This window comes from Nyctereutes procyonoides, unplaced genomic scaffold (assembly GCF_905146905.1).
Source record: "Nyctereutes procyonoides isolate TBG_1078 unplaced genomic scaffold, NYPRO_anot_genome, whole genome shotgun sequence".
Lineage (NCBI taxonomy): Eukaryota > Metazoa > Chordata > Mammalia > Carnivora > Canidae > Nyctereutes > Nyctereutes procyonoides.
The window spans coordinates 43,568,484-43,592,319 of NW_026575120.1; the positions used below are offsets into that span (position 1 = coordinate 43,568,484).

Genomic DNA, 23,836 nt, shown 5'->3' on the forward strand with positions numbered 1-23,836 from the left:
CGCAGGCCTAATGCTTTTGGGGGGAAGCAGCTACCCGTTTTGGAGGCCTCATTATTTCCGGAGGCCTGGCCTGCTCTGGGTGCCTTCTCAGAGCTGTCATCAGCCCTAATGAGAGGAACACAATACAGGAGCAGCAAGCGGATAGGGAATTAAATGTCATAATACGAGTCTGATTGCTAGCCACAGGTTCCACTGTTTTGAAACTGCCTCCTGGAAGCTTGCTCTTTACAACGATTCGGAGATGAGAAAGACACACACACACACACACACACACACACACACACACTAGTGTGTAACACCTGGGCCCCAAGAAGTCTCTTCCAGATGCGCACAGCAGTATCTGAGCAGCAGACGGTGACAGCGGATGGTTGACTTACTCATTGAAATATGGCACTTCCGTCCCTCCTCAAACTGCAGAACCGCAGGCAGATGTTCACGCACACTCAGGCACAGGCCCGGCAACATCTCAACAGTTTATGCCATGCGTTAGGCCCTCCTAGGGCATCTCCTTTCCTGGGAGCAGACTGTGATCCCACGGCTCTGCCTATGGCAGCAGATGTGCCAGCCACGTATTATTTTACCCGGACGGCTACTCAAGGTGTGATGCAAATACTGATAAAATTTCAAGGAAGCATCCACATGGTGGGAAAGACTGATGGAAAAGGTGGTTACCCAACTTGTAATTAACTCAAGGGAAGTGTGAATGTGTGACCCCCCCCCACCCCATTCATAAGTGGAAGCCTTAATGCCCAAAGTGATGCCATTAGGAGGTGGAGCCTTTGGAAGGTAACAGAGGTCATGCGGCTGCGGCCATCCGCGTGGGAATTAGTGTCTTCAGGAGCAGGAGAGATGAAGCTTCTCAACCCCATTCCCCTACTGGTGAGGACACGGGGAGAAAAGAAAGTTCTCTGCAAGCCAGGAGGAGGGATGTAGCAGGAACCTAACTGGCCTGCACGTTGGTCTTGGCCTTGCAGCCTCTGGAAGTGTGAGAAATACGTTCCTGTGCTTTAGGAGCCTTCCTGTCCGTGGCACCTTGTCACAGCAGCTCGAGCAGACTCAGGCCCTGTAGAAACTACCTGATTTTTAAGGGCTACTTGTATTGCAGGCGCCCTCCCATAAACCAGGAAACACAAAGCCAGGCTCCGAAAAGACCACTTGCCTCGAATAATGTACCTATATCCTCAGCCGGAGTCAAAACCTGGAAACTGGGGAGAAGGCTTCCCAGGCGATTCAACCGGGTATCAAAACGGGGCCTTGACTCCTCTCCGTTGTCTCCTTTCTACGTTTTCTTAAGTGTAGAATTGGTTCCACGGTCCCATAGCCTGTCCAGCGCATAAAGCGTCTTCCAGTATATGAGTTGACGTGGACCCGGGCAAGGGCTGCAAGGGCTATGAGGCCGCCTGGGGTGTGCATAACCCCAGGCTGCTCCCAAGCTTCACACTGGCGCTGGCTTTCCTATGTGGGGCTTTCCTGGGAGCAAACAGCCCCCCGTCCTCCGCCCAGAGAGGCCCCGGCCTCCCAGATGCCCGCTAGAGCAGCTGCGGCCCGGCCTCCCGGTGTGTGCCTGGGAGGCCGCACGGGCACTACGGGCCCCCTTGTGTTGGTCTGCCCCTTTCTCTGACCCCACGTGACCCTCCGCCAGCTAATTCCCTCCTAGTTACTCCCCAGGATGCCTTCCTTCTGCTCAAATATGCTAATGTCGTCTAATCTTTTTTTTTTTACCCCCAAAGAAAAATTCACTATGCTCTGCCTATTTTTTTTTGTCCAAATGTGAATAATTTGATAGGTTCTTCTCTCCCTAGATTTGTCTCCCGAAGGACTGTGCCAAGGTGTGAAGTCCTGGTGAGCTCCCGGGCCAGTCGAGTGCGGGCAGGCTCCACACCAGGCCCGAGGCCACAAGCCCCTGCCCCAGCAGCCTCACGGCTGACCTCCCCACGGCCGCCCTGCCCCAAAGCATGTGTGCCATTTTCCCCGGGTTTCCCGTTCAGGACATGGTGCCCCTCGTCTGGGTCCACATGACCACCCACACCCAGGGCCCCTGCACGTCAAACCGCCGTGTGCACAACTCTAAACTCCCCCAGCCGCACATCCCATGTGGCGACTTTACCCCCAGTGCCCACCATTTATGTGACACAATTCACTGAAATGTCAAGAGACCAGTGAACACGATGGCCTACATGTAGGCACCCCAGGAATGTAGAACTCACAGTGTCCCCAGTGGAGGACACGAAAACTTCTTTACCTAAATCTTTCAAAACAACTTTCCAGAACACATGACTACATTTTTACACTTGAAATTTGCTACACTAGACGAGCGCCGCACACCTCACAAAGTCTTTCAGGGGTCCCCTGCCTGTGTCTGTGATTCGCAGAGTCCCCTCAAGGAAGACTACTTGGTCATTTAGGGCGTTATTCATTCAGCAAATGTGCAGCGAAGAACCTCCGAGCTGCACACAGGCGTGTGGCAAACACAGGAAGAGCCGGAGCGTGGAGCCTTTCTCAGTGGGTCAGCACGTTGCCGTGCATGCACTACAGGGGACGCTGAGGCTACTTTGATTTTATCTCCAGGCTTCCCCAAATATAAAGCTGGTGAAAGTTCACCACAACCTGTGATGAAGTCTGTGTGTCCAGATGTAAATCCGCTGGACGGCGTAGTGCCATTTGCAGAATTTCTCTGCGTCTCGGTCTCCTCATCAGCCAAGTAGGACGGATAACTTCACAGGCATCAAGGGCAGTGTGTAGGATTAAGTGAACCAACCTACGGGAAGCCTTTACAAGCCTGCTCCGTACACCGAGTCAGCACACAGACCTTCACTCTTTTTATGACTATTACTATTAGTAAATATTCTGTAAAGGAGCAGAGTCTTGAGTCACCAAAAATGATTCGTATGTCGTTTAGATCTGATGTATAACTGAGAAGCACATCCCATCATTAAGAAGTAAAATTTTTTTTAAAAGATTTTATTTATTTATTCATGAGGGACACCCACAGAGAAAGAGAGAAAGAGGCAGAGACACAGGCAGAGGGAGAAGCAGGATCCATGCAGGGAGCCCGATGCGGGACTCGATCCTGGATCATCTTGAGCCAAAGGCAGATGCTCAGCCGCTGAGCCACCCAGGCGTCCCCAAAAGTACTATTTTTAAAAGGACCATATTAAGGACAGGAAGGTGCTGTCCACGGAGCCCAGAACACAACACTAGGGTGACCTTGAGGTTCCAAAGACAGAGGGAAGGTACTGCACACCTGGTGGGAGCTGAGTGAGGGAGAAGCTCACAGAGGAATAAAGAGAGGGAAAGGGAATGTAGAGGATCGCAGTGGCCACAGTGACCGTGACTACCGTCCTCACCACTCTCCCGGTGCCAGGTACAGAGCGAGGCTACTAGCATCTTTGCAAAACATGATCCATGCAGGGAAACGATACCTCAAAACCAGGGGCAAGCCTGACTTCAGATGCCAGATTGATGCTCTCAGTAAAATTTCACACATGCACCCGGTGTACTGAGCCGATTTCTGATCAACTGCCAGCAAGAAAATGTAGACTACGAGGGAGTCATTTTCCAATGTAGACACACGTCCCATCTCAAAGCAGTTGCTCCCTTTGGTTATAAGATGACACAGCTAGATAGAGAGACACATTGGCACGGGTTTCTATGATGGAAGATGGCACTAAATGACCGGCTCGTTTTGAATCACAGGACTCAGAAGTATTTTGATTTTCAAATAGGTACATTGACAAAAATAAAATGAGCTGATCCTTTAATTTTTCAGTTAGAACAAAAATATGGCTAGCGTTGGATTTGAACAAATTGTCAAATCTTTTCTCAAAAACCATAGCACTTTCTTGGGTCAGGGCCCAGTGTGGTAGGTACTGCGCATGCTCAGGTGCACAAATGGGCCTGCAAGAGAGGCCTAAATGGAAGGACAGGACAGGACTGGATGGGCAAGGGAGAGAGGGAAGCAGGGAGGAAGCCCCGAGGGAAAAGGAAGCCTGAATGGATGGGAAATTAATATTCTCTGACTCTCACTCTCTCTATCTCAGCTTTTAGTTTAATTCACAGAGAACTGATAAAAATAACAAGAATTAGAATTGGGTGATGATGGCGGGAATGTGGAATATCCAAACACAGAAGTAATAACTGACCCATACGGTTGCTCTGACCAGGGTTTTTTTTTTGTTGTTGTTGTTGTTGTTTTTTTTTTTTAATGACTATATCCATGTTCTCAGCTCTGAAAACACTGCAGCTTTTATGGTGCTCAGGTGTGACCTTATGAAAAATTACGCCATAGATCCTGTGCTGCTCCAAACTTGGGGATGTGGCATGATGGATGCAAATGGAACCTTCCTTGTCCCTCCTCACAGCTGGTGGCAAATTAGAAGGTACCAAGGAAGCACTGATGTGTTATAAATTAAAGTCCCATTTTATGCTTTAGGATATTCCCCCATCGTCAACAAGGCACATTTGCTGAGAATAAATGGTTTTTTAAGCAGGCATATCTGTTTCCATTCATTAGGATTACATATTGCACTGTTTTTTTTTTCCTTTTTTATGAGAAAGTAAACATACACTTTGTTTTCTCTTTTTTATTAGAAAGTAAACATATGCACAACTACCTTCTTGTTGGGTCTAACACATACACATGCACACACGTGCACTCACACATACTTTTGAAGGGAATCACTGCTTAAAACTGTCCATAGCAATGTGTCAACAGTTGGAAAAAAAGTGCACGTAACTCTGCTTGCTTGCTTGCTCTTCTTGCGAACACTAGAAGTTTCTCCACGTCGGGTAGTGGCTACTTTCTAGTATTTGAAGCTGTAGGGGAACAGAACGTGCCATCCCAAATTGCATATGTCAGGGGCATGTGGATCATTTTAGGGTGATTGTTTTTAAGAAACAGAAATTCATCAAGTTTTCTCATTGCTACCCCCTACTCTGACTAACCACCTAAAAGAATTTAGATAGAGAACCTGCTCCACAGGACTGCTATCACCACAGATAACCACAGTATTACAGGAACTAGGGGCGGGGGGCAGGGGGCAGCCCGGCAAGGCCTGCTGATCCAAGTCCTGTCTCTGCCCCACTGTTTCGTGTGGCCCAGCAAACATCTGTTTAACAAACACATACTCTCTCCTTTCTTCCTGTGAATTACCTTCTTTCCCTTGAAGCCCCAGACCCCCACCCCCTCACCCTGAGATCAGGATGAAAATTATATCTCATGATGCCTATTTTTGGAATCTCTTATGTTTATGTGGATTCATCATATATATGTGATTAAATTGGACTTTCTCCTATTGATCTGTCTCATGTCAATTTATTTTTAAGACCAGCCAGAGGAATCTTGAAGGATGGAGAAAAACTATTCCGCCCCAACAAAGTTGTTCATAAAACTAATCTATACAATCATAAAAGCTGCACAAGATAGATTTTAGCATTCTTACCACACACGATTTCTGAAAGCTGAGAGTCTTCCCTGGGTCTGTCTGGCCACCAAATGATTTTTTTCTTCTCCAATTTATCATGCTTTCCTGCTTTGAACATTTCAAATCCTCCTGTATTAACTAGATGATTTTTTTTTCCTTTTTACTAACTCCAGCCTCAAGTTTCCCTTGTTATAGTCTCATTCCAGGTTAATGCAGACCTTCACCACAGCCCTTTGTTGTTTCTTGAGGTTCTGCTTCTTCTCCTACTTCTTTACACAGAGTCCACCCCGAAATCCAGAATCCCACTGCTGGGAGCTATCTGCTGAAACGAACAGGGTCCCTTGGGTCATCTGGGACACACACTGCCTGAGGAGATCCTCCAAGAGCATTTCCGTTTTATTTTTTTTTTAAAGATTTTATTTATTTATTCATGAGAGACACAGAGCATGAGAGAGAGAGGCAGAGACACAGGCAGAGGGAGAAGCAGGCTCCATGCACCGGGAGCCCGACGTGGGACTCGATCCCAGGTCTCCAGGATCGCGCCCTGGGCCAAAGGCAGGCGCCAAACCACTGCGCCACCCAGGGATCCCAGTATTTCTGTTTTAAACCAGGCAGCGCTCTGTGGTGGCAGGATGATGAGGGGCAAGCAGAGGGAGGGCAGCCGAGAGCTCCGTAACTGCCCTCCATCCAGCTATGAGCCTCAAGCTTTCTACAGGCATAGTTCTAAAAAGTTCAGTTCCCTCAACCTCTTCCAGAATGCTGGTTAAAATGGACATCCTTGGGCACACCCAGACATCTGCAGCCAAACTTCACAGCCATGAGTCCTTGACATTTGGGTTGGCAGTGAGTTCCCAGCATAAGCTGAAAGCTGAAATAGCTCTGCACAGCCCTTGGTAAAGCCCAGCATCCAACTGTACTGGCTACCGAGAACGCCACCTCTTTCCTTTGTCTTTCTGATTCTGTGTTACATGGTCTGACAAATTTTAAGTGTCCTATTCACAGGCATTTGTAACTGTTTATTATCTCTCCCTTCTTCTTTTACAATCCATCCAACCTACTAACATTTTCCTAAAGCACTGTTTTCCTTCTATCAGCAGATATTAGGACACAAAGAACGTTTTATCAAGAAAAAGTAGAGCTTGCCATCAAAAATGAAGTTATTTGGTTTTGTTCCATCAAAACCTGGATTGCTTTCTTTCATATCACCCAAATATTTCTTGTGCTTCTCCGTATCTGTACTTTTTATGTTATACAGCCTGTGCCTAAAATACCCACACACGTTTTCTATCCAGACCCTTTCTACTCTCAGGGTGTAGGTCAAAAACCAACTTTTCTGTGAAATGTTCTTTGATGACCTGACTAGGGAATTGCTTCTCTCTCCTCCAGCGCTGATGACACCTTGTTACTTCTATTGCTGATTTGTCATTTTTCATACACAGCGTGATGATCACTAATGGATATAGTTTATCAGGCATCTCTGTACTACGGACAGTGATAGATCCTGACCTATATTTTAACCTTCGCCCAGCAAGGTGAGCATCATTGACCTTATTTTATTGTCAGGAAGCAAAAACCGGGAGTCTGAATAACTAACCCAAATCACCCAACTCCAAGGGAAAGGGCACAACGGTTAACCTATCACCTCTCTTCATCCAAGGCCAGGTCCTTTTTGACGAGAAGAGCTCAGCTGTTAAGGATTATGAGGGCTTTCCTGGCAACACAGAAGAGAAGCCTTTCTAGACAGACAAAGTGGACTGAAGCCATCGTGAAGGGAAACAGCGTGACAGCATCAAGTCGCTTTCAGCCTAAAGTGCAAATGCAAGGTAAGTACCAACAGAGCTAAGGCAGGTCGGTGTCTGCACTGCCTCAAGAAGCATAGCCTTATTCACACCCATGTTCCTGCACGTTAACCTATACCCCTCCAAAAAGAAAGGTTTCGTGGTCAAATACATTTGGTGAATTCGATGTTATTCACTGATCATCATGGCACAACAGCCAGTAAGATAGCAAAGGCAGAAAAAGGGGTGAGATCATTATCTGGAGTAGATAGCCTCACCCCTACGTTCACTGCACCATCATTTACAGTAGCCAAGACAAGCTAAGTGTGCGTCAACTGAGGAGTGGATAAAGGAAAAAAAATGGGGTTTATGTGTGCAACAGAATATTATTCAGCCTTAAAAAAGAAGGGAATCCTGCCATTTGCAACAATTAGGAATGGCTCTTGAGGGCATCATGCTAAGTAGTGTGTCAGACAGAGAAAGACAGATACTGTATGGTCTCACTTGTGGGAAACCCAAAGAAAGCAAAGCGAAACGGAACAGAACAAAAAGTTGAACTCCTGAAGGCAGAGGTAGAATGGTCGTCTCTGGGGTTGGGGTAAATAGGCAGATGTTGGTCAAATAGGGAGATGTTGGTCCGAGTTATAAGATAAGGTCCGAGGATGTAGTGTACAATAGAGTATATTCCGCAGTTGAAACTTAATTAGTCATGACTCTACTTCTCTTATTGTCAACTGTGCTTTCATCCACCCACACTCTGCACCCTCATGACTCATCTGGACCACAGAACGACAGCATCCGTATCACCTGGGAGCTCGGCACAAGTTAAGAATCTCACCTACCCCTTATCTACTGAATCACAATCTACGTTTTAAGAAGATTCCAGGTGATTCCTGCACACGCTCAAATTGGCAAAGCGCTAGACTAGCACCTACCACATTCTCTGGCACATGCTTTGTTCTCAAACACTATTTGCTAAATAGATGCATCTGTATGTTTGTATCAATTCTATGGTTTCCACATTTTTTTTACTAATCTGTATATCATTAATAATATAGTGATCTGCACACATGTAGGAGATGGATCTCCAAGAAACTGAATGGTGTACACAGTGATATCCGCGAATATTAAAAATGATTTACTGTGGTCAAGTACGTTGCCAAAATCAAATAGGGGCCTGCATTTTGTTTCTAACATTTCTTTGAAAGTAATATTATTAGGATGTGCTTGTATTGTCACAGAGGTTTGTAGCAAAGACAAGACACGGGTTTTAAAAGTCTATCGCAGAAGAAAGCCATTTTCTATTTCAAAACATTTGCAACTTCTTTGACGCAAATGGCCTTTTAAAGGAAGAACAAGTTAGAAACTAAACTGTGCTCAACAACAACAACAACATTTTCACTTGACAAAACGGTTGCTGTGTTCAAAGGGAGGAATCTGAACTTTCGACGGGACTGTTTCTTCGAGCAACGTGCATGCAGCCAGCTCCAGAAATCCCTGTAGGCTGCAGACACTGTGCTGCAGGCCACCCACCCCCCGCCACCCCCACCCTGTTCGCTCCATCTAAGGAGGCTCTGGACCCACCGTGGCCCGCGGTGCTCAACTCCACCTTAGAGACAGATGTGCGACCTGCCGAGAGCAAATCTGCTCGTAGGTCCACGAGCTTGTGGAGTTGTGAAGCCAACACTAAAGCCCGAGTCTGACTTACAGTAAGACCTGAACCCGTGGTCTTGGCTTGGTGGCTCTCCTGTCCCACCTGCTAATAGAAAGAAAGGAGGGATGCAAGAGGATGCTGCCCCCAGCGGACCCGGCTTCTCTGGAAGGCAGAGCCAGCTCTGTGCGCCGAGGGCCTAGCCTCTCTGCTAACCACCCGGGTGTGCACGGAGGCCAGGGTCTTGGTATTTTAGGGTGCAGTCTTCCTTTCCACATGATGCACTCAGTGCATCAGACGTCTCAGGTTCCAACTACACTAAAATTGGCAATGCGTGAAAATCAAAACATCCAAGATGTAGATCTTTATTATGAATTGATAAAGGGTTTCGAATCGCAAGGACTTGGGTGCTTTTCTTTATTAAAGTCAAAAGATGGGAAATGCTAACTTGTCCAGCAGCGGCTCATTGAGAGGGCTCATCAGGCTTGCATCGTGTACCAGGAGGATGAATCCTAAGCAATCAAAGGTCACATTTGTTGGAGAAGCATTGGATTGCACCAAATCACCTTACTCTCCTAACCAGTCTGCCATGAAATTATACAGACTCTATTTTAAGAAGAGAAGAATGAGATATTCAGAGTTTTGAGAGAAACTTTAAAGGGGGATATCAAAATGTATAAGTGAAACACCCATCGGGTACAAATTGACCGAGTTGGGGTACTAAACGAAAGTTCGCAAGGATTGTAGAATAAGTAAAACAGAATTGGCACAACGGTCCCAATGAAAAGCGTGTTTTTATTTTTTTTATTTTTATTTTTTTATTTTTTTTTAATTTTTATTTATTTATGATAGTCACAGAGAGAGAGAGAGAGAGAGAGAGAGAGAGAGAGAGAGGCGCAGAGACATAGGCAGAGGGAGAAGCAGGCTCCATGCACCGGGAGCCCGATATGGGATTCGATCCCGGGTCTCCAGGATCGCGCCCCTGGCCAAAGGCAGGCGCCAAACCGCTGCGCCACCCAGGGATCCCAAGCATGTGTTTTTAAAAGTCAAACTTATTTAAAAAATAAGTTTTAATTTAAATGTGGCATTTTTGTTTCCTAGACAAAAGACCATAGACAAACAGATAGACCCGTGACCCCAAAAAACATGTACTTTGTATGTTGCGAAATGAATACGAATCTCTAAAGGGGGAACATTTTCCCATTGCCTTCGACATAAATAGTTTATAGGAAATCTATTTTTCAGTCAAATGGGGTCAAGAGGTGGGGGTTTCCCAAGACCAGAGCCGTGGCCCCCCCCAGGCGTGCCTGCTGCATGTGGCGTGTGCCCTGCTTGTGACCCAGAAACATCACTCTGGGGCCCTCCCCGCCTCCTTATCTATCCCCCGATGGCCTCCAGCTTCGGGGAGCAGAAATGTTATATTTTTCTTTTTTGTTGTCCCTTCGTGTGGTCATTATGCGTGCGGTCCTTGGAGGAGGCACTGCCTGTTACTGGTGATCACTACCATTAAATAAATATGTAACTCTTCTATATTCAACATGCCCATTAATTAAAATAGGTGATTTTATAACTTCCTCCATCTTGTGCATCCGAAATGCTGGATGCTGACCTCAGCCAAAATGAGTTACGGGAGACACACTAGGAGGACGGGATTTCAGGGGTGGGAGGAGACAGCACGTCAGACCTAGTTCTGGGTAGTGAAGCCTAGTGAGGCTTCGGGTGAAGAGCCCATCACACACGGGAGGAGAGGCAGCAAGGCTTGCCGACCCCCGACCCCAGGTGCACCTGCCCCCCCCCCCCAATCGGGGACACACAGCTGGAAGGCTGGAAATAAAGACTGAGCTTTCTAGGGCCCCATCGGAGCACGCCTCCTGCTTTCCTCCTTCCTCCCCTCCAGGTGGATTCAGAGACCCTGGAGCTCTGCTGCAGGTGGGGGGCAGGGGGACGGAGTCACTGCCTCACAAAACCCCTGCTGACGGGAGGGTTTGCAAACACAGCCTGCGTGCTTTGCTCAGCCCGGAGGCAGCAACATGATTTCCAGAGACTCCTTTGCTGCCGAAGGGTCCCAGGGCGGCGGGCTGCTGATGGGAGGATGGAGAGCGGAAACTTGTTCCACTGTAGGCGTTGTGAGGAGTGGGGTTCCCCAACCTCAGGAAAAATAAATGTGGTCCGGATGCTGTAGGCAATAGAATACCATAGATCAAGTTAGAAATTCTCCATTCTGTACAATCAGCTCTTATCCAATAAAACTTCCTTTATTACCCTTTTGAGTTTTGGGGTGGAGGTAACACGGGTTTGGGGTGAGCTGGCCATTGCTTTCCTCACCTACCTGCAATTTAAAGGAGCCAAAGTCGTATAGAGAAGCCTTCCTATCGACACCGTTAGGCCATATCCTTATGATGCCTTCAGACCTGTCCTTTATGCCCCATTTTAAAAGCCTTCTAATATCTATGATTACATTTGTACCCAAAAGGGTGCATTAAGGATGTTAAGATTTACAACCTTGCTATATAGTCCATAACACACAGAAAAGGAAACGTTAGAAGCATATTTCATGGTGACAGCAGCACTAAGTATCTGGGGGGCTTGTCTACGTGAGGAGGCCTCAGGCTCCCCCGATGGGCCCTGAGATGCGCCGAGACTGTAGTGTCAGCACGGCTGCCTTTATTTCCCTGGTTTAAAGTCAGTAAAGACGTATTATCTCAATATACTGAAGTAAAGGAAGAAATAGGGCCCAGGACTGCTCTGCTTAAATCCCCACTCTGCCACCCAGGAGCTGTGTGGGAAGATCCTGGACTCTACTGGGTCTGGGTTTTGTCGTCTCTAAAACGGAAATGTGGCATCTTAAGTGTGGGGGCTTTTGTTTGCACTTGCCTGCTACGTAGCAAATAATCAATGAGCGTTATCATTCAGTCCGGTGTTTGTCAAAATGCATTACTTGAATACATTTGTATGAAAATATTTTGATAAGAAAAAATAAAAGGTTTTAAAAATAAAAACTAAAATTATATCATGTTAGGCATGACCTTAGACTTCTGGCCCATGTGTAGGGGCTCAAGAAAAGAAGAAATTCATATTATATATGCATGTGTACACATACATACACAAACTGTGTGCATATGTATACACACACATATATATACAAACACAACACACAGAAATTCAGAATATACACGCACATATTTGTTTCTTATTCACATTATGCTTGCTTTCCTAAAAAGTGCTGAAATGCGTGTACAGCTGTATCTTTGTGGAGTACAATGACGGAATTTAACTTCAAAATGGAAACCATGAAAGAAAGAAACCCGGTTATTTGAACTGGTGGTGCTTGAGACATTGCTGGATATAGTCTCCATGCCCTGAATGATCCACTGCTTTTACAAAATAATGTCACCAGAGCAAATTATTGACATGAGAAGGGTCAAGGTCATGGGAACAAAGCAAGATCGCAAACAGACACAGGTTGAAGAAGGTAAAAGAGGCATAACTCATAGTGCCAGCTAATTCCCTGGACTGACTCCAGGGACAGAAGAACAGCAGAGGGACCGCCGGGGAAACTCCAATCGGTCCTGAACATCAGTGACAGCCGTGTTCCACATGGATGCCTTGGTTCCCATAATTACACCATGGTTGTGTAAGATTGGAGCAGTGGAGGAGCAATGGGTTCAGGTACAATGGGTACAGCTGCTCTCTGAGCCAGCTTTGCAAATTCTTTGAAAAATGATTTCAAAATGAACAGTGAAGAAATGAAATAAGGAGAGAGGGAAAGAAGGTCTTCCCTTTCCTTCTCCCGTGGGCAGGGATGCGGATGGGCTCCTTCCGGGGCGTCTGTCACTCTGTGTGCCTCCATAATCCTTCCTCATTAGAAATAAAATATGCACCAAGTTACTTCTCAATTAAGTGACAAGTTGGATAAACATTGTAGGTGTTAATTGACCCTTCAAGGGTTCTTTGAAGCTCACTCAGCTTCTCCGATTTCTTTGAAGTTTTGTTTTGGCTCCAGCAAGTCACTGATTAGATTGATTTAATAGTGAGATTATGATTCGTTAATGGGAACAAAATAAAGTGCAGTTACAAAACTTTTCTTTTTCTTTGGTTCCCTCCAATGTAATCTTGTGCAAATCAGAGAGACAAAGCGGTAGAGTTCTACTGGTTAGTGAATAATTGAGCTGAGACCTTTAAAAAATCATAAAATAACATGTTGTATTGATAGAATGAGGCGGGTCTAAGCCAAAGCAGCCCAGAGACCCCCTTGCATTGATTACCACTGGCATTTTCCAGGGCAGGAGTTCGGACAAACTCTGGCACTTGTAGGACCTCTTAAGTGGGCCGCATCTGCACAGCGCCATAAGCCTTGGGTTCATTGACTGTCCGTTCAATTGGTTGGTGTGGGATTTCTGTGCAGAGGCATGTATCTGAACACATGTCCAAGGGATGCAAATATGTGCTTAAGTGAAGGCAGGGATGTGTTCAGGGAGGCAAAACTGAAGGATTCTGGGGTGGGGTGTGGCAGGATGGAGGGCAGGCCGCACATGCTATGGCAAGCCTTGAAAGGCACACTGAGGCATCTGGGTGTCATTTTGATGGCCTGAGGCTCTGTCATTGAAGATTATGGAGGAACAGATGCGTCTATGCTTTGGGATGCTTCTTAAATGCATTTACTGTTCTTTATTTCCTTACCTTCTCTACCCTACCATACATGCTACCTGCATAGACGGGAATGCATAAATTATTCCCATTATATGAGGGTGTATTTGAAAGATAGTAAATGAAAGAAAGAAAGAAAGAAAGAAAGAAAGAAAGAAAGAAAGAAAGAAAGAAAGAAAGAAAATGCTCCATTAGTTGTCTCCTGTCGAGACTTTCTGTTTCTAGTCCCTTTTACCGCCACGTCTTAATTTAGAAACCACCATAGGTTAACTCTGAAATAAAATCAATTTTCTTTCTTCTTGGTATTTCTAGTTATGATCTACAAGCTATGCCACCAAATCGCTTCAGAAAGGAAGACTAGTTGGCTAGCCTCACTGCTAACCATGTTTTTAATTGCAAGAAAAATCATAATTGCTAGACCATGTTACAAAGAGAATTAAAAATGGCAGCTCTCTGTTAAAGTAGAGTATTGACAGGAAGCCAGCCTGTATGAAATTAGAATCTGACTAGTAAAAAAAATAATAATAATATTTAATTAAATAAATAAATAAGCCTTATCTAACGTATGCATAGTGGATTGGGTTTAAATTGCACACCCCTCCACATTTAATATATGGATAATTTCGGCACATTACATCATTCACCACATTTAGACTGCTCCACTGTCGCCATGGCAACCCTTACATAAAACATAGCTGAGTTGGTAATTTCACTCCAAATTCAATGAAAATAAGCCTAATCCTATTATTGTTCTTAACAATTTTCCAAGTAGCTTCTTCTGAGAGTGCCCTTGCTTGTATTTTCTGTCTTTTAAAAATAGATTATTGGAAAATTATATGTTTTTGCACTGCACGTCCAGCCTTCCACACTAACGGTCACTGTTTCCTGACCTTGTGCTCGAGGGGGGCACACACACCTGCTCTGTCCTTAGGATCTTCCTTGAAGTGGAGGGATAATAAATCTCTTAAATATGCCAATTTGAACCATTAAACATTTCAGGGACTGTCAGTCTAAAATTACAGGAAAATAATAGTCTTTTTAAGATAAGCCACAGTATGCATTTGTATAAATCTAAGAAGGGTACTTCAAGTGACTCCTTTGTATTATAAATGAACTCGTGTGTGTTTCAATAGTGATTTAAGGAAATCACGTGCTCCTTTGTAGCCTCCACTGAAGAGTAATTGAAAGATGAGAGTTTCATTTAAAAGCAGTCCCACGGCCATGTCAAGATAGTTCTCTTATAATTATGATCAATGCTAAATGTCACCCCAAAAAGCTCTGTGTACTCTGAGTCTCTATTGATGCAGCATGAGTGTGAAATTGTTCTCAGTTGGTTCTTATCCCCTGTTTCAGCAGCCTGTTCAAGGCTCTTGGATCCAACCTACAGTAGTAGAGAAAAGGTCCTTTCTCCACAGCGCATTAAGTCCGGACCTAGACTGTCCTATGGCGGGGATGGCAGTGGAGTGAAGAGGAAAGGTAGTTTGAAGTCAGAGACCTTGAGCTTGAGTTCTCTGCCATGTGCCCTGTGCGCTTTGCTCTCAGCTTCTTCATCAATAAAAACTAGATAATACGACCAAGCCCCCCCCCCCCCCGCCCAGGACTTTTGTGCCAAGCCACTGGGACAATACAAATCATCATATGAATACAGTCCTGAACACAACTCTCTAAAAATAGCCACTGAGAGAAAGAGCATGTTGAGCCAATGGGCCACCTCTTTTGTTGGACCAGAAGGAACACGAGACTAGGTCAACTTTCCCACCAAGAACTTTCCCAAGGACTGCCATTTTCTTTTTCTCCCCAGGCTGTTCACAGATCCTCAATCTTGGTGCCCTGGCAAATACCTAGATATATTTCAGAGCTGGAAAATGTCCTCTAGCCTGAACCCAGCCATCAGGAAGATGGGCCAATCTCCTGGCTACCATGTCAGTTCTCATTCTGACAACTGTTAGGAATTGTTGCCATCAGTGGCCCCACCTGACCTTTCAGATGGAATGCACTTTTAGCTCACCCGCGACCCCATCCTCACACCGTTTTTCTGAGTCATACTGAAGTAGCTGGGGACATGGACCAGCAGAACATACAGATAGAGATTAGGCAGGGAGGGGGAGAGGGTATGAGAGAAATCAACAGTGATAAGCAAAGAAGAAATGGGCAACAAGTCAAAAAACATCCTCCAGCTCCTGCTTACCATCTTTTAAGAAAAGAAATGAAATAACTGAGATTTGGCGTCTCAGTGGTCAGTCACAATGCGCTCGTAGGAGCCACAAGCCCTTTTGGAGGGTTATGTCTCATTCTGATTTCACGTGCCCTATTTTTGTTTCAGACTTTGACATGGACATCTGCACCTCCATGTTTCCTCTCTTACATAAACTAAGTCTGTTTGGCAAAAGCTGTCCTGACCGTGGTTCTAAAGTCACTGTCAAAGATGCCTCTCTCTGTCCCTCTCTTTGCCAGCCTGACATTTAGCAGCAAGACGGTTGGTCAGTGTCCACGATCTCTGGAATCTCTCATAAATAAGGCCCTTACCCTTAATCATATAGTGTCTGAGAATGACTCACCATATATTTTATATTGTAATGAATTTCTGAAAACCAAAACAGTGCAATTTTAAGGCTAGCGGTGTGACATCCCTGACTCTCAGGATGATTGAGGGAGAATATGCACTCAATAGATATTTAATGAGTCAACTTAAAAGTTGACTTAGGAGCTCCCCTATCTTATATACACCAGTATGTTATTTGTCCAAGGTCACAAGGCAGTACTTGGCGGAGAGCCCAGGATGCACAGCTTTATGTTCGCAACTTGTTTCTAACACTGATGTTACAGAGAGTGAGACCGACATTATCAACAAATTCTTGGGTGCTTAAAATTGCGTAACACAAAATAAACAGGTAAACTTGCTCAGTCTAAGAGTATTGTTCAAGATCAATCAAATATAAAGCAAATATCAGAGAGGCCATGGCTGTTTTTCTCTTAATTGAAGTAACTTCTAATATAACCACAGCAGGACGAAAGTAAGGAAAAGAATTTAACGTGTTAGTATGAATCCTCTGCTTTGTGTCTTAAGCCTCAGAAAATAAAATAAATTTCCATTGCAATAATTGGCTTAAAAGAGGTGGTCTAATTTTACAGCATGTTTCAGGGTGGGTATTTTTATCCTTTAGTCCTTACCCCAAAATGCAAACTTAAACACATTGAAACATTCAGTCACTCATTTCATATTCTCCTCTACCCGCATAAATGGCCAACATCTCCTCTGACTTACGCCCTAATTTCAATATACATGCATTCAGGTTGGTTTACCACTCAAGGTCTAAAATAGAGAATTAATAGGATTTTAAAAAAAAATTAAGAAGTGAAATAATTAAAACAAAATCCAGTCCAACTCACAACAGATGACTTAATTTGAGATGTAAAATCCTCAACATCTACTTGAATTCTCCCTCTTGGATTGCACTTATAGACACAATTGCTGTCCTTGCAACCAATACATAGACCAAAATCCACTGCAATTTAGACCTGGTTTCCTTCTGCCTCCATGAGCACACAAGCCACAGAATTGATCCTCAGTCCACTAACTTTACATCTACGTTGGATTAGTATTTATAGTTTGCCTGTGACCTTCATAGGTGCAGGATCATCAGGAAGGAAAATAAATATGCTATCGTGCATCTGCAGCACTGTAGATAAATGACTGGTAACATGACATTTGAAAATGGCCAGTCTAAAAATATCTGCTTCCATGGAATCAGCTCCAGCACAAATCCAAAGGCTAACTTAGCTGGCTTAGTTACCGTCTTCCGATGCTTCATAAGAGTCCGAAATGAGGGCATGTGAGGTGCCAGTGCCCAGGCGCAGACCACTTCCCCAACTCCAGATACCAGCACAAAGACACCCCGGAGGCTTTGGAGCCAGTCACAACATACACGACCTTGTTAGTGGGCAAAACAGCCAAGCAAAGAAAGAACACTTCCGTGTGCCAACGACCATGCAAAGAAGGCCATTGTCCAAAGCCTGTTGGTGGATCTGGGGTCAACGCATGTCCCCCCAGAACTTACCATATGGATGGGGCTTCTGTCCCACTGATCTCTAAGAAGTCGTACCCTTCTTCTAGCTGGAAGTCGGTGAAGACCAAGGCGATGGTGTCGCCGGGCTCGGCCAGGATGGTCCAGGTGCAGTCGGCGTTGTTCCCGTACTCGGAGGGGAAGTGCGGACTGGAGATGGTGCTGCTGGTCCCCCTCAGGGTACCTCCGCAGGCTCCCTCCGCTGGCAGGGGCAGAACAAAAGGCAATCAGGTTTCCAGACAGGCTCAGATCCAGGCGCCCCTACGACGTACCCCACTCCCCCAGGCCCAGGACCACTCCCTTCCCAGCCCCGAATTGGTAACTCAAGGTGACAACAGGTTTCTCCTGGTTTATTAATTAGTTCTATGGAAAGGCTGACAAAAATCTCAACACTTAACTTTGCATTATTAACTGAATTCTCATGATAGGAGAGAGAGAAATCATGGCTTTCCTAACTCCTGGGATGTGCACTGTCATACACCTGACAGTCACAGACAGCCGCACACGGGTTTCAAAGATGTTTTCTGAATCCTTCAAGATGGAAATTCAGAAACATCTTGAGATTTAACAGTACGTAGCCATGCTTTGTTAATTCACTGATACCAGGCTTTGAAAACACCACGCTCTTAAAAGTAGTCATCACCGTAATTTCTTTTCTTCGTGGAGTTTGGAATGTGTATTTGGTTTCGAATTTCAGATAAGTTCTTGACTAACGTGATAACAAAGACACACCAATTCATGAGAGCCTTCTGAGTCAGAAATCGTTGCTTGAAAACTTATAGAGGAATAACTTAGAAGGTGGCAAGGAAAAGGTGAGTAATGACAAAATGCATTTAAGATATAAATTACCATTAAAATGTCGGTTTGAAGAGAAATAGATCTTGTAAAGTTTTGTAACATAGGGTAAATAAGTGTTTGCAAAATACTTATTTTAAGACATGTCTATGGGTTTCCTTCCTTTCCCCCTCCCTCCTTCCTTTTTTTCCTATTATATAATTTCTGCCCTAAGAGCATATTTAACATTGACAGGTGTTGGTGCCGTAATAGGAGTGATGTATGAAGCCAGCCTGTCACCAAGTTGGGGAAATTCAACTTTAGCACCTTGTGTGGTTGGACAAGATTGGGGCAGACAGATATTCACACTTGGCCATTAATAAAACAACTGTGTATGCGAACATATTGTTCACTCACACATACTGGCACCTCTATAGTAATATAGTATTCTCATATCTCAACGTATTATACACACAGGCATGATCATTAACACCCATGGTATAATTCTACTTAATACATTGGTTTTATTTCTCACATTATATCATATGCTGTGAAAGTCACCTCGATAGAATGCAAAGCACAAGAGTTACAACACTGTTATATAAAAGTTAAAATATCATAAATGAGAGGACTTAAAATTTATCAAATCCAGTGTTGTGACTGACTAATTAATTCAACTCTGAGAGTTGAGACTCCCTAGATGCTTTGCAATTCAGCTCAGTGGCAAACAGCTCCCCTTCCAAAGTGATAAAGAGGGGAGAAAAGCTCATATCAAATCACACAGGATTTTTGAAATGGTATCCTAAACAGTAAAGCATGGCTTATGATCTAAAAGACTTTCAAACAGGTGTATTTATATATATATGTATTTATATATATAAATATATACACTTCATGTAAATATAGAAATAAATATATTCGTTAAAAATATATTATATATACATATAGAAATAAATAAATATATTTGTTAAAAATAAATATATATATAATATATATATACACACACACATATCATAATAGGAATATAGAACAAGAGCAAATAGAACAAGAAGTGCACTGATTTCTTCTGGGAAAGTTCCTCGGCAGCATTTACCAAGTAGAGGTGATACTGCACCTGTCTGACAAGAGCACCCACAGGCAGGCCCCAACCAGCAACAATGGGCATCAGCAGCAGCTCTACAGCAGGCTCTGGAGCCCCCCTCTGTGCCTTTATCCCTCTAGTTGTTTGACTATTGGAAAATCTGATGACCTGCAGAAAGTGCCTGCGAAGCTGGAGTGACATGGCTGCTCCAGGGGCTGCAGAGAGTGGATGTCCACTGACGGCCTGGGGGGGGGTATTTTAATAGCTGATATTTAATATTTTAATATTAAATAATATTAATATTATTTAACATTACACATTTCAATATTTAATATTTCAACAGCTGATAGAGCGGAGTTGGTGCCTACGAGCCGATAGAAGCCCTGGTCACCCGAACTTCCCTCTAAGTGATGCCTCCCGCTCCCATCGAACAGGAGAGTGGTTGAACTCACTAACCTCCACTGTCACTTCCACATCTCATTTTGATGCAATGAGCCTGAAAGCTTAGACGTAAAGTATGTGGATTTTTCTAGGACTTCAGGTGAGGACCAGACTCCAATGGGCTAATGAGTGAGTATCATGTCTGCTATTTCCAGGGAGAACTGGGGGGCCTATTACAAGAGTGTATAAGTGGTACTATTTTATGGCAACTCTGTTGGAGACTGGAGTAGATGATACAGGAAGACAAACAAGAATATAAAATGGAAATAAGGAGAAAAAATAAAAGAAATTGACAGAGAGCGATAAATATACTTGCGTCTCCTAAACCTACAATCACCATTGTGTTTTCTTGGATAGATATTTTAATACCCATAGAACATTTTGAAATGTATTACAGTTAAAATTACGTCGGGCTAAGTACATGCAGGATATATTATGATTTCTTAATGCAAGATTTCATATAAAATGTTATGAAATGCTGTTTAGATAATCTGATTGAAATCTTGGGGAATTAAGCACTTAAAGTAAAAAATATTTCATGCTACTCACTGGATAAAAAACTTAATCACAGAAAACTGTCTTTATAGAGTGGTAAAAACATTTGTGTGTGGCGTAAATATTTAAAAGCAATTATAAGGATGCTTCAAACATTTCTCCAACAGAATATTTTAACTATTTTTTTAAAGATTTTATTTATTTATTCATGAGAGACACAGAGAGAGGCAGAGACACAGGCAGAGGGAGAAGCAGGCTCCTCACAGGGAGTCCGATGTGGGACTCGATCTGAGGACCCCAGGATCCCACCCTGGGCTGAAGGCGGCGCTAAACCGCTGGGCCACCAGGGCTGCCCTATTTTAAATCTTTATTTTCTGTCCTGTTTCTGTAAGGAAAATGTTTTCTGAACTGTAACATTTTACCCATCTATACATGTAAAAGCATTTGAGGAAGGGTAACATAATGACCATATTAGATTGCCAAATGCTTTTAAAAATAATGTTTTAATTTAGATTTTAAAAATCTATCAGTAGAATAGTTATATATAAAACAACTGAATAGATATCTTTCAAAGCACATTTGGCCTTGGAAAATTTGTTTAATTCATTAATTTTGGAAATCATGTCAGTTGCGAACTACCACTTTGGCTGCAAAAGATTTGTTAAATTGTCTTCCTATAGGGATCCCTGGGTGGCGCAGCGGTTTGGCACCTGCCTTTGGCCCAGGGCACGATCTTGGAGACCCGGGATCGAGAATCCCACGTCGGGCTCCCGGTGCATGGAGCCTGCTTCTCCCTCTGCCTGTGTCTCTGCCTCTCTCTCTCTCTCTGTGTGACTATCATAAATAAATAAAAATTAAAAAAATTGTCTTCCTATAAAATATCACTTAATGATAAAGACTTTGCTATGTAGAAATGGGAGCCTTTTTCCTCATAGAGCAGGGTGTTATGAGGACCCAAATTCTTAGAAGGATTCAGTATTTGATAAAATGAACATCATCAGTGATGGGAGAAGAATATATTAACAAAGTCATTGGGATAAGGAAAATTTGAAAAAAAATCACTTAGAAACAACCTAATAGAAAAAAAATATTAATCAATTAAAATGTTTGAAAGTATAAAATAATGGACAAATTAGCAGAATAAGAATGCTGTATTATGTCAAACACTATATTATCTCAACTAAACCAAAAGTATATTACTGAAATAAAATAAATTTTACAATAAACCAACGACCTACACAAAAAAATGTTTTTCAAAATAAACCTATAAAAATAAAATTCAAAATAAAAAGCAAGATGATAAATGAAATTGCAACATAGCAAAAGGAGGTCATCTATACTTATTTGATTCACATTTTTCAGAATAATATACCAAGAAATTGGTGGAAAAGATAGTAAGTGACAATTTAAACAAGAATGAATTTCAGAATGAAATCCTAAACACAGGCAAAGGTTTAATGTCTCTTGTTATCAGGCACTGAAATTAAAACCATGGTGAAATACTTAGTTTTAAATTACATTTTTTAGCAAAGTAAAATAGGGGTGCCTGGGGTGGCTCAGTGGTTAAGGGTCTGCCTTGGGCACAGGTCATGATCCCGGCGTCCTGGGATGAGCCCCAGGAGGCTCCTGCTCAGCGGGAGCCTGCTTCTCCCTCTCCCTCGGCCAACCCCTCCCTCTCCTGCTTGTGTTTCTCTCTCGCTCACACTCTCTCTCAAATAAATAAATAAAGTCTTTTTTTTTTTTTTTTTTAAGGAAAATAGCTAAGGGTAAAATTGACACCATTCTTTGCTTCCTATCAAGTTGTATTGATATGAAATTTTGGGCAATCTGATAATATACACGAGGGATACTACACAGGATGTTCCTATCTTTGGCAAGTCACTCAATTTCGAGTCTTATATTTATTGAGTTCACTTTAGGTGCTTGATATTCTGAACTAAGCCCTTTATCTGGACCATTTGTTGAATCTTTTCAATATGTATGAGAAAATTAATGTCGCTGTTCTTTATTTCACAGTTCTCAAAAGTGAGATTCTGATTCTTCATGATAAAACACGCAGCTGGAAGGTGTTAAAGTCATGAAATACCAACAAGATCAACCAAGTAGCATTAAAACTAATTGGTATAAACATTATCGCAAAACATTGAGAAGTATCCATTCTGCTTTGCATAAAAGCAACACAAATTGACGGTAGTAGGCGGGTACACATCAACCCTATAAAATCAGTCTCCGGGGCGCCCGGGTGGCTCAGCTGGTTAAGACCTGGCTCTTGGTTTTGGCTCAGGTTATGATGTCAGGGCCGTGAGAGCCATGGGGGTCAGGCTCCGTGTTCAGTGGGGCGTCTGCTTGGGGTTCCCTCCTCCTCCCTCTGTCCCACCCCCACTCATGCACTCACGCTCTAAAATAAATAATCTGTTCAAAAAAAATAAAACAAAATGAAGTCACTTTCCTGCCTCATTCCTACTACCCCTCTCTGCTTCCTGAGTCACTTCCCAATTACATCGGTCGCACCTACGTCTGGACCTCAGCGTCTCTGCAGTCATGGGACCTGGGCCAGGAAGGGACAGGTGTGATGGATGATTTTATGCTCTTGACCGGGCCACAGGGTGCCCAGATACTCCGCTGGACTTTCCTCCAGGTTGGAGTGCTTTCAGAAAAGATTATCCCTTGTGTCATCGTGGTGAGGTCCTCCCATCCTGCTAAGACAATGAGGCACCTCAGCTTGTCCCACAGCTTTGGGACACACACCCTACTGTAGCTGAACAGCTGCTTGGGGGTTTCCTTTTGCTGTCATTTGTAACCAGGGGAGTAATGCAGCAGGAGGAGCTGCAGGGACACTTCTGAGTTTCAAAGACCTCCTCTCAACTGAACCCCTCCGAGAACGTACAGAGGCAAGGTGGCAGATGTCCCTGTCCCGAGGTTTCGCTACTCGCCAATTTCCAAGGGAAGAATGTGAAAATCCGAGCTACTCACCATTACAAAATCTTCATAATGCAGTTCCAGGCATTTCCTTAGGAAGTAGGCGTGAATAAAGACGCTGATTTTCTAGGAGATGCCGCATCTCATTATTAAATCATCATTAAGAGGTTACGCTGTGTCATGGCTTCGCAACCTCACTACTGTTGACATTTTGGGCCACGTGACTCTTTGTTCTGAGGGGATGTGCAGTGCACTGTAGCAAAGTTTGGTACCATCCAAAAAAATAAAAAAAAAAATGGTACCATCCTTCCCTCTGCCCACTAAGTGCTGGAAATATTCCCAATTGTGTTGACGAAAAATATCCGCAGCAGACATTGCCAAATGTTTGGGGGACAAAATTGTCCCTCGTTGAGAACCATTTACTTGAATGAATTTATTTATTTGTTTAGGGTTTTTTTTTGTATATTTTTTATTGGAGTTCGATTTGCCAACACCCAGTGCTCATCCCGTCAGGTGCCCCCCTCAGTGCCCGTCACCCAGTCACCCCATCCTCCCGCCCACCT

General features: G+C 43.8%; 1 protein-coding gene across 1 annotated transcript in view; it reads right to left on the bottom strand.

Annotated features, from left to right (window-relative positions):
- Positions 1 to 23,836, bottom strand: part of CSMD1 (CUB and Sushi multiple domains 1) — a 1,869,885-nt gene that overhangs the window by 924,020 nt on the left and 922,029 nt on the right. The window contains 1 exon segment of the mRNA XM_055335505.1: positions 17,558 to 17,765. Coding sequence (XP_055191480.1) covers positions 17,558 to 17,765 — 208 coding nt within the window.